The sequence below is a fragment of the Oryctolagus cuniculus genome, chromosome 21 (assembly GCF_051225735.1).
Source record: "Oryctolagus cuniculus isolate XC-2025 breed Fujian yellow rabbit chromosome 21, ASM5122573v1, whole genome shotgun sequence".
In the NCBI taxonomy this organism is placed as follows: domain Eukaryota; kingdom Metazoa; phylum Chordata; class Mammalia; order Lagomorpha; family Leporidae; genus Oryctolagus; species Oryctolagus cuniculus.
Genome location: NC_142887.1, coordinates 26,603,150 through 26,616,736, shown reverse-complemented (window position 1 = coordinate 26,616,736; position 13,587 = coordinate 26,603,150). Strand labels below are relative to the sequence as shown.

Sequence of the window (13,587 nt, the reverse complement as noted above, 5' to 3'; positions counted from 1 at the left end):
TTGGGGAACACACACCCTCCACATGCCATCCGGCCTGCCCCTTCTCCACAATTAGGAGCCTCTGCTCCCCCCACCGCACCCCATCCGCCCACCCCCACCCCCGTCTCCAGCAGGCTCTGCAGAACTCTGCACCCCTGTCTTGCCGGAGCACCGTCGAAGAGAATGCACGGAGAGGGAACCCCCGGCGCAAAGCCAAGGGCTGAGGAAGACGAGCCTTCCTCCAATCAGCAAATATTCGGCCAGGAACGCGCCGGGCGCCCAGGACAAGACAGGCCCACGCCTCCTGGAACTGGCATTCAGTGCAAGCAACAAGGGAAAACACACACAAGTCTCAGAGACCAAGAAGAACTGCAAGACCAGAAAACGGCGTGCACAGAGGGCTGTGGAACCCCTTCGGATAGGATGCTGGGGTAGTTGTGTAGCTGGCAGGATCCGCTTCTTTCCAGTTGAAAGGCTTTTTCCGCATCTCATTCTGGTTTCACAGGAGAAATATCAAGGGGCATAAGGAGTTTCCCAACAGGGTTTATTTGGGCCACACCTGGGCTTCAGACTGGCCTACCCACGCGGGAAGGGTCCCCAGCGAGGCCGGCGTCGGCCCCTTGCTGCATCTCCCTCTCCCTCGGGTACAACCAGCACGGCCTGTAAGAGGATACTTCCAAAAGTTCGTGGAAAAGAGAATTTCAAGGTACGTTTATTTTGGTGCAAAAATTATGAAAACCATGTCTATGAGAGCCCTCCAATGGAAATGCATATGATGAAAAACTATGCATGGATTTTAAAACTGCTTTGCACCAAAATGAACTTATCCTTTGATTCTTTTTTTTTTTTTTTTTTTTTTTGACAGGCAGAGTGGACAGTGAGAGAGAGAGACAGAGAGAAAGGTCTTCCTTTGCCGTTGGTTCACCCTCCAATGGCCGCCGCGGCCGGCGCGCTGCGGCCGGCGCACCGCGCCGATCCGATGGCAGGAGCCAGGAGCCAGGTGCTTTTCCTGGTCTCCCATGGGGTGCAGGGCCCAAGCACCTGGGCCATCCTCCACTGCACTCCCTGGCCACAGCAGAGGGCTGGCCTGGAAGAGGGGCAACCGGGACAGAATCCGGCGCCCCAACCGGGACTAGAACCCGGTGTGCCAGCGCCGCTAGGCGGAGGATTAGCCCAGTGAGCCGCGGCGCCGGCCCTATCCTTTGATTCTACTCCCGCAAACTTTTGAAGCAACCTGTGTAACCTGCGTGGCCCAGAGAGAAGTTAAAAAGTAGGGTTCTTTATCCACAATTATTAAGAACACTGAGGGGCCAGTACAGTATTGGGGCACAGAGGTGAAGCCGCTTCTTGCAATGCCCATCCCATACAGGAGCTCTGATTCAATCTTGGCTGATCTGCTTCCCACCCAGTTCCCTGCTAATGCCCTTGGGAAAGCAGCAGAAGATGGCCCAAGTACTTGGGCCCCTGGGACCCACATGGAAGACCCGAACGGAGTTCCAGGCTTCTGGCCAAGCCCCAAACATTGAGGCCATTTGGGGAGTGGATGGAAGATTTCTGTCCCTCCCACTCCCTGTCATTCTGCTTTTTGAATAAATAAAACTTGAAGAAAAAAAAAAAGATTTCAAGGTGGTTAAGAATAGAATATTGAGGCAGGCAGAGGGGACCTGTGTCACTACACAGGGGCCACATCTGTGAAATCGGCCCTGTGTGCAAACAGAAAAGTGGGCCAGCCCTTGCCCCCAGGGGCTGCAGGAGAGGCCTCCGTCCAGCCTTCCCCGCCCCCACTTTTCTTTCCCAGCTGAAAGTCCAGCACAGGTGATGGAAATAGTACACAAGAGGCTAAAAATATGGCACCGTGTGTCTGGGTCGCTGAAGGGCTCAGTTACGGGCCTCGGCCCTGGCCCCAGGGGCCTGCTGTGCTCCTTCCAATGTTTCCCATGCCTGGGGCACTTAGCAGCCTTAGTTCATGGAAAGAGTGAGGGCACCGGCAGCCGGCAGCCACCCCAGGCCTCTAGATGTTAACGTCTGTCTGTGTGTCTGCTTGTGCTCTGTAGGCAGGCCCAGGCTGTTTGATGACAACAACAGCCAACACTTACTGAGGACTGTCCCAAGCACTGGGCAGGGTGTTTGTGGCTACATTGCATGTATTCCTCCCAGGAGCCCTGCGACAGAGGCACTCTTACCAGATCCCCCCACCCCCTGCCCAAAACACAGAGATTAAATGACCTGCTCAACCAGCCTGCGGCACAGCGGTTTAAGCCACCACTTGTGACCCCAGCATCCCATATCAGAGCACTGGTTCAAGTCCCTGCTGCCCCTTTTCTATCCAGCTCCTTGATGATGCACCTGGGACAGCAGCGGAAGGTGGTCTAAGTCCTTGGGCCCCTGCACCCATGTGGGAGAACCGGAAGAAGCTCCTGGCTTTGAAAGATTTCTCTCTCTCTCTGCCTCTGCCTCTCTGTAACTCTGCCTTTCAAATAAATAGATAAATCTTTAAAAAAGAAACACTTATTAAATATGATTTAAAAATTATCTACACCAGAATATATTCATATTCTAACTCCACTTTCCATGAACTTCTTGAAGTCTCCTTGTACATTTATTAGACGTATAAAATACTTCTTAAATAATATTTATTTACCTTGATTAATTAATTTTTTACTATGTTTTTTTAAGTTCTCATAAATTTTGTGCCTGAGGCAAATGCCTCACTTGCCTCACCCTGTTCCCAGCGCTGGTCCACTTAGCAAGCATTACAGGGTTAGGAAACCCGACCAAGAGGCAGTTCAGCTCGGTGTTGACGTGTGCATGCCTGGAACTGAGCCTGGTCCCACCGCTAAGCAGCCTTTGAGCAAGTCATTTTTTAAAAAGAGTTATTTTTAAAAAATACTTATTTATTTATTTGAAAGTCAGAGTTGCACACAGAGAGAAGGAGAAGCAGAGAGAGAGAGAGAGAGAGAGAGGTCTTCCATCTGCTGGTTCACTCCCCAAATGGCTGCAGCAGCCAGGGCTGGGCCAGGCTGAAGCCAGGAGCCCCTGTCTCTGCAATTGTGTCTTTCAAATAACAGTGTTTTAAAACTTTTAAATTTATTTTGGTGGCAGAGAGAGAGCTCCAATACACTGGTTTATTTCCCAAATGCCCACGATGGTCAGGACTGGGCCAGGTTGAACCTAGGAGCCAGGAACACAGTCCAGGTCTCCCATGTGGGAGGCAGCAACTCGGTCACTTGTGCCATCACTGTTCCCTCCCAGGATCTGCATTAGAGGGAGCTGGATTCAGAAATGACATCTGGGAACTGAACCAGGTACTCCAGTAGGGGACCTGGAAAACTAACCACTGTCTTAACCACTCAGCTAAATGCGCCCCCCAAATAACAGCATTTTAATGCAATATATTAAAAACTGTATAAGTGGGAGCCAGCACTGTGGCGTAGCGGGTTAAGGCCCTGGCCTGAAGCGCTGGCATCCCATGTGGGTGCCGGTTCAAGACCCAGCTGCTCCTCTTCTGATCCAGCTCTCTGCTGTGGCCTGGGAAAGCAGTGGAAGATGGCCCAAGTCCTTGGGCCCCTGCACCCGTGTGGGAGACCTGGAGAGGCTCCTGGCTCCTGGTTTTGGATCGGCGCAGCTCCCGCCATTGCGGCCAACTGGCGAGTGAACCAGCGGATGGAAGACCTCTCTCTCTGCCTCTCCTATCTCTGTGTATCTCTGACTTTCAAATAAATAAATAAATCTAAAAAAAAAAAAAAAAAAACTGAGGCCGGCGCCACGGCTCAATAGGCTGATCCTCCACCTGTGGCGCCGGCACACCAGGTTCTAGTCCCGGTAGGGGCACCGGATTCTGTCCCAGTTGCCCCTCTTTCGGTCCAGCTCTCTTCTGTGGCCAGGGAGTGCAGTGGAGGATGGCCCAAGTGCTTGGGCCCTGCACCCCATGGGAGACCAGGAGAAGCACCTGGCTCCTGGCTTTGGATCAGCGCGGTGCGCTGGCTGCGGTGGCCTTTGGAGGGTGAACCAACGGCAAAGGAAGACCTTTCTCTCTGTCTCTCTCTCTCAATGTCTGCTCTGCCTGTCAAAAAAAATAATAATAACTGTATAAATGAGGGCTGGTATTGCGTCACAGAAGTGAGGCTGCTGTTCGCTTGCGATCCCAGAATCTGATATCCGTGTGCTGGTTCCAGTCCTGCCTTCTCTCCATCTGCTCCAGCTCCCTGCTAAGGCACCTGGGAAGGCAGTGGAGGATGGCCCAAGTGCTTGGGTCCCTGCCACTCACATGGGACACCAGGATGGATTTCTTGGCTCCTGGCTTCAACCTGGTCTAGACCTGGCTATTGCAGTTATTTGGGGAGTAAACCAACGGGTGGGAGACCTGTCTCTCCCTCTCTCTGACATCCTGCCTTTCAAATAAATAAGTAAATAAATAATATTTAAAAAAAATAAGTGGAGGCCAGTGTTGTGTCTTTTCACTCTGTCTTTCCCTCTCTGTCATTCTGCCTTTCAAATTAACAAAATAGATCTTTTTTTTTTTTTTCTTTTTAAGGTCTTCCTTCCATTGGTTCACCCCCCAAGTGGCTGCTACGGCCGGCACTGCGCCGATCTGAAGCCAGGAGCCAGGTGCTTCCTCCTGGTCTCCCATGCCGGTGCAGGGCCCAAGCACTTGGGCCATCCTCCACTGCACTCCCGGGCCACAGCAGAGAGCTGGCCTGGAAGAGGGGCAACCGGGACAGAATCCGGTGCCCTGACCGGGATTAGAACACGGGGTGCTGGCGCTGCAGGTGGAGGATTAGCCTACTGAGCCGCGGCACCGGCCAACAAAATCTATTAAAAAAAAAAAAAAAACTCTTCCTTAAAAAAATATGTGAATGCAAAAAATCCATGATGAACAAAATATCAACATTTTAAATAAAGGCAGGATCTGTATTTCTGATTTCCCTTTAGCTTTAGGCTTGGCTCAGCACGTTATGGTTACCAATCCCGTCTCCCAGGTTTCTGGCTTAGCAGCTAGCTGTGGAAAAATCCAGAGAAGCAGCGGTTTGCTTGTTCTGATGCGGGTGAGGGATGGCAAAGAAGCTGGTCTTGGACATACTGAGCTGGGGGTGTGAGTGCGGCGTGTGGCTGCCGACGCAGGGCAGGGCTTGGGTGGGAAGTGGACAAGGGGGCAGTCATTGCTTCCAGAGTCAGGTGACAAGTGCTGGGGGCACAGACAGGACCCCGTGGGTTCACGTGCTTGGTGCGTGATTGGTGCAGGCTCAGCACATGTGGTCTAAATCATTGGTCCTCAGAGTTTGCCTCATAGTTCAGGCATCTTTTCAAATTCTGTCTCCTCCCAAGTTTTTCTCTTCTGCATCACGAACCTCAGATATCTTCCCACATGGGTGTGGGAGTTGACGGCTTGACTGTTAAAACAAAAACATCTGAGGGAAGCAGAAACAACTAAATCCTGCTAGAAATCAGAGGGTGGGGGCGGGTGTGTGTTAGGGAAGAGGAGAAGAGCTAACATAAATGGGCTCAATTTCTTCTCTATTAAGCTGAGCCGCCAGAAAGGGACTCAGAGCTGGGAGGAGTGAAGGAGAGCACAGGTAGGAATAAAGAAAGAGAGAAGAAAGATTACAGGAGCTAAAAATACCGCGGGACCAGCTTGGCGTGCCGTCCCAGAAAGGCTGGTGTGTTTCCAAGCACGAGCGGTCGTGCAGAGATGTTAGGCAGACGGGCGCTCCAAACGATGGTGGGAAATAAAGGTCGCTCAGACTGACCTCAGCCAACTAGAAAGTTTTTGTGGGAACCAAACCGAGGCGCAGGGCTCTCGGCAACGTGGAATCGCTGCTGTTCGACCCCATGTTCTCTAGGGCTGGCCCTCTAGCCATGGTGTCGGGACCCTGGACCGACTAGGTCCCGACTTGCTGATCGTGCACCAGGAACAATCCCTGTTAAAGACTAGCCACTCTCCTTATCCGATCTTCACTACCCAAAAAAGCATGGAATAGTCCAGAAAACTCCCGCAACCTGGGGAGAAATGTAGCGCCTATAAATACAGCATTCTGTAGGGTCAATCAGCTGGACAGATATTTACTGCAGATAGGGCATAAAAAAAAAAAAGAGATGATGTGATACCCACATCAGACCGGAAACAGACAGCCAGCCAGCCAGAGCCAGCCAGCCAGAGACTTCCCATCAGCTGGTTCACTCCTCGGATGTCTGCAACACCCAGGGTTGGATCAGACCAAAACCAGGAGCCTGGAACTCAATCTGGGTCTTCCCAGGGGTGGCAGGGACTGGAATCTGAAGGGCTAAGCCCAATGCCCACCGCCGGACATTCCGAGTGCTTGCTGTGACCAAGAGCCTTGCAAGTGCCCTGCAGGCAGTCTCACTTCACCTTTGCAGTACTCCGCGGGCGGGCAGGGACGATGACCACCCCTGCCTCACACACAAGGCAGCTGACGTTCAGACACTGAATCCGTTTGCCTGTTCAGAGATGAATCTGAGAGTCCAACTTGGGCAGATCAACCCCTGAACCCAGAGAAAGTTTCGTCACAAGGAGGGGCCCAGAACCGAGCCCAGGCGTGGTACATGGTGGGACTAGATGGGGGCGGGGGCAGGACGTCAGGGCGATGATTATGGGTGGTTCGTGGCTCACAGCAAGAGCAGCGTGGACTTTGGTTGAATCCGGTCTTCTCCAGGCTATGGGACTTGGGGCGTGGTTCCTGAACTGCTTTTGCCTGCCTGCCTGCCTGCCTGCCTGCCTGCCTTCCTTCCTTCCTTCCTTTCTTCCTTTCACAGGCAGAGTGGACATTGAGAGAGAGAGAGACAGAGAGAAAGGTCTTCCTTTTTTCCGTTGGTTCACCCCGCAATGGCCTCTGCGGCCGGCGCACCACACTGATCTGAAGCCAGGAGCCAGGTGCTTCTCCTGGTCTCCCATGGGGTGCAGGGCCCAAGCACTTGGGCCATCCTCCACTGCACTCCCTGGCCAGAGCAGAGAGCTGGCCTGGAAGAGGGGCAACCGGGACAGAATCCAGTGCCCCGACCAGGACTAGAACCCGGGGTGCCAGCGCCACAGGCGGAAGATCAGCCTAGTGAGCCGCGGTGCCGGCCATGGTCTCCTTTTCTTCATCCTTAAGGTGGGGTGGAAGCAATTCCCAAACTCCTAAGAATGTCGCGACCATTTCCTGATACGATGATAGTGAGTTGACAAAGGAAGAGAAGGCAGAATCTGCCCGAATTTGAAGATGGATATCAAGGGCCGCCCACAAGAACACTTCTGTCCTAGGCAAAGAAGAAGCCAAGAGCTCCTCCGAGCCAGAGCAGTGTCACTTGGTTATTGAGTAAAAGGTCTGGGAAAATAAATACAGTGCATGAGTGTCTGGGAAAGCAGTGTGGGAAAGTACGGGCAAGCCAAGCTCAGGGCGGAGGAGGAGAGACGAGAGCCAACAGAGCCCCTGCCCTGGTCCTCCGTTGCGGACCCCTTCGCAGGGTGAAGGCAGAGCCGGTCACTTCCAGGTGGCCCGAGAGCCTGGTGCCATCTCGCCCAAGATTTGCCAGCTCTGAGAGGACACTTGCCTGCCCCGTCTCCAGACACTCACAAACCCTTCCCGGAGACCCTGCCTGTCCAACACCCTGCTCTAAAACCGACCCACCTCTTGGGAGGTGAGGCCAGGGCTGGGCACTGAATGGGCGCCATTGTCCCTCCCAGTATCTGTGGGGCCAGCTGCCGCCCGCGGCCCGCGGTGCGTAGACACGCAGGCTTTGAGTCATGGCAGGGACAGCACTCGGAGGTTCCAACGGGCAGCACATGCGGTTCCAGGAGCCCCTGCCAGACTGCGCCTCTGTTTTTCCATCATTTCCCTCTCCGTGCCCCGGGGAGGGAGGCTCCGCTGGCATCTTGTGGATGAAACAGCAACACCGCCCACGGGCCGGGCTCCTGATAAGGAGCGAGGCATTGCTCAGAGCTGCCAGGAAGAGGCGTCTCTGTTCTTGTTTCCAGTCCTCTGCTAAGAGCTCTCATTACTGCATTTGCCATGGGATGTCAAATAAAACCGCATTCCAGAAACCGTGTAGTCTCCCCGGGAGAGACGCACAGGAGCGGTGCCCAGGGCTGCAGGCGCGGGTTCTTTGGTTTCTGGTCCCTAACCTTGGCAGCTGCTCTGAGACGGGAACAGCACCTTCTTAACGCTCAGGGAGGAGGGTACCTGGGCACCTGGAAGGATGCACCTCGCTACCCGGATCCGGGTCTGGTCTGTATACGCCTGATTTGTGTCTTGTTCTTAAAGATTTATTTGAAAGGCAGAGTTACAGAAAGAGAGAGAGACAGAGAGAGAGAGAGAGAGAGAGAGAGAGAGGTCTTTCATCCACTGATTCACTCCCCAAATGGCCACAACGGCCAGGGCTGGGTCAGGCCAAAACCAGGAGGCAGAACTCCATCCGGGTCTCTCACATGGGTGCAGGGACTCAAGTACTACCACTGCTTTCCCAGGCAAGCTAGCAGGGAGCTGGATCAGAAGTGGAGCGGGGGGTCTTGAAGCTCTGTTCATATGGGATGCAGTGTTGCAGGCAGAGGGTTAACCTGCCACGCCACAGCGCCGGGCTCTGCTCTGTATATTTCACTGCCTTTTTTTTTTTTTTTAAGATTTATTTATTTATTTGAAAGTCAGAGTTACAGAGAGAGAGAGAGAGACAGAGAGGCCTTCCATCTGCTGGTTCACTTCCCAGTTGGCCGCAATGGCCAGAGCTGAGCCAATCCAAAGCCAGGAGCCAGGAGCTTCTTCCGGGTCTTCCACACAGGTGCAGGGGCCCAAGCACTTGGGCCATCTTCCACTGCTTTCCCAGGCCATAGCAGAGAGCTGGATAAGAAGAGGGGCTTCCAGGACTCGAACCTGCACCCATATGGGATGCCGGCACTGCAAGTGGCGCCTCTACCCGCTATGCCAGGGCACAAGCCCCTTTCACCGCCTTTCATGCAAAGCGTGTTTCTTAAGCATGTTAGGATCCTCAAAGTTCACCACTCAAGCCCTTCTGGGGGAAATGAGAACTTCAGGAGGTCCCGAGGCTAGGAGTCCAACAAAATAAATTCTCTCCCATCACAATTTCACTATAAAATCCGCTGATGTAACACTCACCCACACCCACATCACAAACCAGAGTGACATCACAAATACTAGAGATAATGGCTCAAAACTGCCTGCACTGAGCCAAAATCTAAACAAACTGCGATTTGCCCACACATGACTGCGGCAGAGAAAGGTGACTAGAAATATTCTAGCAAAGCAAAAGAGAAAGGAAAAAGAAAATACATATTTCTTCCCCCTACTAAGCTAGCAAAAATAAAATTTAAGGCAACTGAAATATGGTAAGGTGATTTTATTTTTTAATTAATTTTTAAAGATTTATTTGAAAGGCAGAGTTAGAGACAGAGGGAGAGAGAGAGAGAGGGAGAGAGAGAGAGAGAGAGAGAGAGAGAGAGAGAATGGAGAGAGAGAGAGAAAGAATCTTTCATCTGCTGGTTCTTTCTCCAGATGGCCTATTGAGGGCTGGGCCAGGCTGAAGCCAGGAGCCTGGAACTCCATCCGGGCCTCCCACATGGGTGCAGGGGCCCAAGCACTTAGGCCATCTGCAGCCGCTCTCCCAGGCGCATTAGCAGGAAGCTGGATCGGAAGTGGAGCAGCCGGGACACAGACCAGTGCTGATACACTGCAGGCTAACCTGCTGTGCCACAGCGCCAGCCCCTATGACTTCGTTTTATATAGACGACATTTTTTAAAAAGACAGGTCACTTTGAGTACGCGATTCTTAACTATTCAAATTGTTCTCTGGTTCTTGGGTGGTCCCAAGCATCATTTACGTTGTGTGTTGCCTTTATGGATCCCAGTTCCCTGCTGTATATGAGCAGCTTCTCTAGGCTCAACACAGTGTGATTAGAAAGTGTCGTTGGGGTGTGGCAGAGAGGGAGAAAGAGGGAGAGACAAACAGAGCTGCTGTCCTCTGGTTCACTCCCCAGATGTTTGCAATGGCCGGGACTGCACCAAGCTGAAGCTTGGAGCTGGGAACCCCGTCCAGGTCTCCCATGTGGGTGGCAGGAACCCAAAGATTTGAGCTGTCACCTGCTGTCTCCCAGGGTGCACACCGGCAGGAAGTTGGAGTCAGGAGCTGTGCTGGGACTTGAACCCAGGCACTCTGATGTGGGATGCAGGCGTCCCAAGTAGCATTGACTGTGCCCAACACTCACCCCTCATAGAGAGGTCTTGAATGGCCCTGCCTCCATTTTCTGCCACAGATTCCCTGGTCTCTCCAGCAGATGGGAGTTGCCTTTCATTCCTTGTGAACCCTCCCTGACCCCAGACTGCTGGCCCCAGCAGGCTATGTCCTTTGAGAGCCTGAATGGTACTTTGACCTTGTGCAGTTATGATCTCTTCCCTGCTAGCGATAGGCTTTGGTGAGCAGGAGAGAGGACATATAGCAAGATGTCTAACAGCAGAGTGGAAGGAATGGTTCATAAGATACTGATATTTTGCCTTCAAAGTCAACCTGGTCTCGGAGAACTGGTCATTTCTTCCCCCTTATAATTCTAGCATCCAATCTACGTGAGACGAGACCCCAGCCTCCTCACCTATGGGCTCCGCCAGTGTATCTTACTGAACACGAGGTTCCAGGACTGCTATGTGGACTCGCCAGCTCTCACCAGCAACTGGGCGAATCAGAACATCGACGCTCCAGCCCCAGGTACTGCCTCCTGCTGGGAAGTTGTCCAGGACCCGCTAATTGTCAGTTCATTCTCTTTGGTTAAGCTGGTGCTCAGGCGGCAACTGGAAGATAAACGCTTCCCAGTACCATGCAAGCTTGGAGAAGCAAAACCCAGGAAGAGATTAAAGCCCAAGGACAATTCGGTGACGAAAGTCACCCCACGGGTCAGGATAAGAAACTCCATCCGTTCCAGAAGCAAGCAGCCCGCAGAGCAGCTGCCAAGTTCACCAGGGTGCAGGAGGCCTGCAGGAGGCATTGGAGAGGTAGACATTGGCCAGTGGTGGAGGAAATGTGATGGGCAGGGAGAGGCAAAAGGTCAAGGTCAGGTACACTTGACCTTTAGGCACGGTCTCCCAAAGGCAGGAAGTGCTAAGGCTAAAGATGGGCTGGGGGTGTAGGGGCGCCCCACAACAGAGAAGGGCGCACACCACATTTGGGGTTGTGCTACTTGCTGTTTATATTCTGCCTACCTCTACAGAAGATGAAGTGGCTTTCAGAAACACAGACCAAAGGAGCTTGACGGTGAAGGGAGAGTGGGGGTGAGAAAGGCAGCTGGGGTGCGGGAAGTGTGTGCTCACGCGTGCATCCGCCTCAGAGACCCGACGGTGGCCTTGAACGTGGAGACCTCGGCAGCCAGAGGTCTGACCCGAATCCCGGCTCCCCACCTCGTGGTGGGCAGCGGAGCTCAGGGTGTGCCCTGGAGTGAGGCTGGCAGGGTCCCCATCCCAACTTTGACTCTAATTGAGGTCAACCTTGAGTTTCATCTCTTTGTCCTTGGTTTTATGATGTAAAAGAGGGGATTATAGCCCTTCCTTTGTAGGGCTTCATGCAGATTAAATGAGTTAATATGTGCAGGAGGCTTTTGAACACAGCTTGGCATGGAGTAAATAATTAGGATCCTGCGTGGCAGTCAACAGATGACAGCTGTGGTCATTAACCTTCTAACTGTGAGTTCTTGGGCAAGCCCAACCCCAACTGCCTTGCTTTTTAAGGCCGCCTCCCGCTGACCTTACAGGGCTACGGCATATATACAGGGAGCCAGGAGACTGGAACACACTAGACAAATGTTAGTAGTTGCTGTAACCAAGACTCTGGGACACGGATCCCAGATGATTATTCTGAGTCCCTGCTCCAGTTTTAGCTTTGACTTCTCTGCTTTCTTCCTGGCCAGAGTAAAGAAAGTTCAAAGCAGAAAAAGGCAGCAGTCCGCCAAGATCTCCTGGACAGATATGCCGAGCATGTGGCCGCCACCCAAGTGCTACCTCGGGACAGCAGGACAGCAGCCTGGAAGGGCTGGGCGCTGCTTCCAGAAACCCAGAGGAGGCTGCCGCCGTCGGAGGACACGCTGACCATCCACGGCCTCCCCGCCGAGGGCTACCGGGCTCTGTACCACGCTGTGGTGGAACCCCTGCTGTGGAATCCTTCGGGAACCCCCAAGAGGTACAGCCTGGAGCTGGGCAAGACCATTAAGCAGAAGCTTTGGGAGGCCCTGCACGGCCAAGGCGCCGGCCCCGAAGGTGCGCAAGAGGACCTGTTGCTGGGCAGGAAGTGGCTGGGTGTCCACGAGGAGCCTGCGCCCAAGAAGTGGCCCAAGTTAAAGTGCAAAAAATAGGCACTCCTGGGATTAGGGTGTTCTCTGGGAGTTGTCTGAAAAATAAACCCTGCCTTTCCCCGTCCGTGCAATTGGAGTGCTTTGCAAATGAGACTTGGCTCCCACTCAAGACAAAGGGCCCCACCCACTGATGATCAGGTGATCTTGAGGGCTGTGGGCTTGGAGTTTTGTTTTGAAAGATGTATTTATTTATTTGAAAGGCAGAGCAACAGAGAGAGAGAGACAGGGAGAGAGGGAGAGAGGGAGAGGGGGAGAGAGAGAGAATGTGCCATCTGCTGGTTCATTTCCCAAATGGCAGCAACATCCCAGGGCTGGGCCCAGGTGGAAGCCAGGAGCCAGGAACTCAATCCAGATCTCCTAGGTGGGTGGCAGGGACCCAACTACTTGAGCCATTGTCTGTTGCCTTCCAGGACACATTAGCAGGAAGCTGGATAGGAAGTGGAGCAGCTGGGACTCAAACGAGTGCTTCGACATCGTGAGCAGAGGCTTACCCTGTTGCATCGCCATGCAGGTCCCTAGAGGTTATTTTTCCCTACAAGGGAAGGGGCAGGTGAAACCATGGCGTACATCCATGCTGTGTTCCCTGTTTTCAAACAGTGGACTATGAGGTCCTTGGTCACTGACTGCCATTGGCCCTAGCTCCCTCCACCCAGGGCCGAACAGCAAGCCTATCCCACCTCCCGGGGCCTCTAGGGGGTGCTCTCCCGTGCCACCACCGGAATCCCCATACCATGAACTTGATGTTAACAGGAGAGAAGGGCAAGCAGAAGCACTGGCCCTGGCCCAAGTGAACCTCTCCGTTGAGTCTAGATACCCTTACACTAATGACAGCCCAGAACACATCGTTGATAAAATCGTATATATATTTTTTACAGTCATTTGTACAATTTGTTACAAAACCATAGAAGACTACAACTTGTTTTAAATCATTTTTGGTCTGCAAATATGTAAAATCTGTGTGCAATTATCATGTATTTACAGGGTTTTGTGTTAGTCATTTTCAATGATTATTCCAACAATGTCACACTCTCAACATAAGACATGGCTTAAGATAAATATATTAGTAAATAAATATTCTGAGAACATATTTCCATAAATGAAATGTGCTGCTATACATATACAGAATATACATAAGTTGTTTTCTAGCTTTTAAAACTTTTTTTTTAAATGGTAATGTTGGAAAAAAGAGCCCTTAGACCATTTTATTACAAAATCTTTACAGCAAAGTCTTTACAAAATATCTTTTAAGTGCTATGGGAGAAAAAAAATTT

General features: G+C 52.3%; 1 protein-coding gene across 1 annotated transcript; it reads left to right on the top strand.

Moving 5' to 3' along the window:
• Positions 1-4,934: 4,934 nt before the first annotated feature.
• Positions 4,935-12,380, top strand: C21H22orf31 (chromosome 21 C22orf31 homolog). The gene is made up of 3 exons (XM_089323562.1): positions 4,935-5,024; positions 10,533-10,967; positions 11,876-12,380. Exons 1-3 carry the CDS (start codon positions 4,935-4,937, stop codon positions 12,314-12,316), a joined length of 966 nt encoding a protein of 321 aa, XP_089179688.1. The 3' UTR covers positions 12,317-12,380.
• The last annotated feature ends 1,207 nt before the right edge of the window (positions 12,381-13,587 follow it).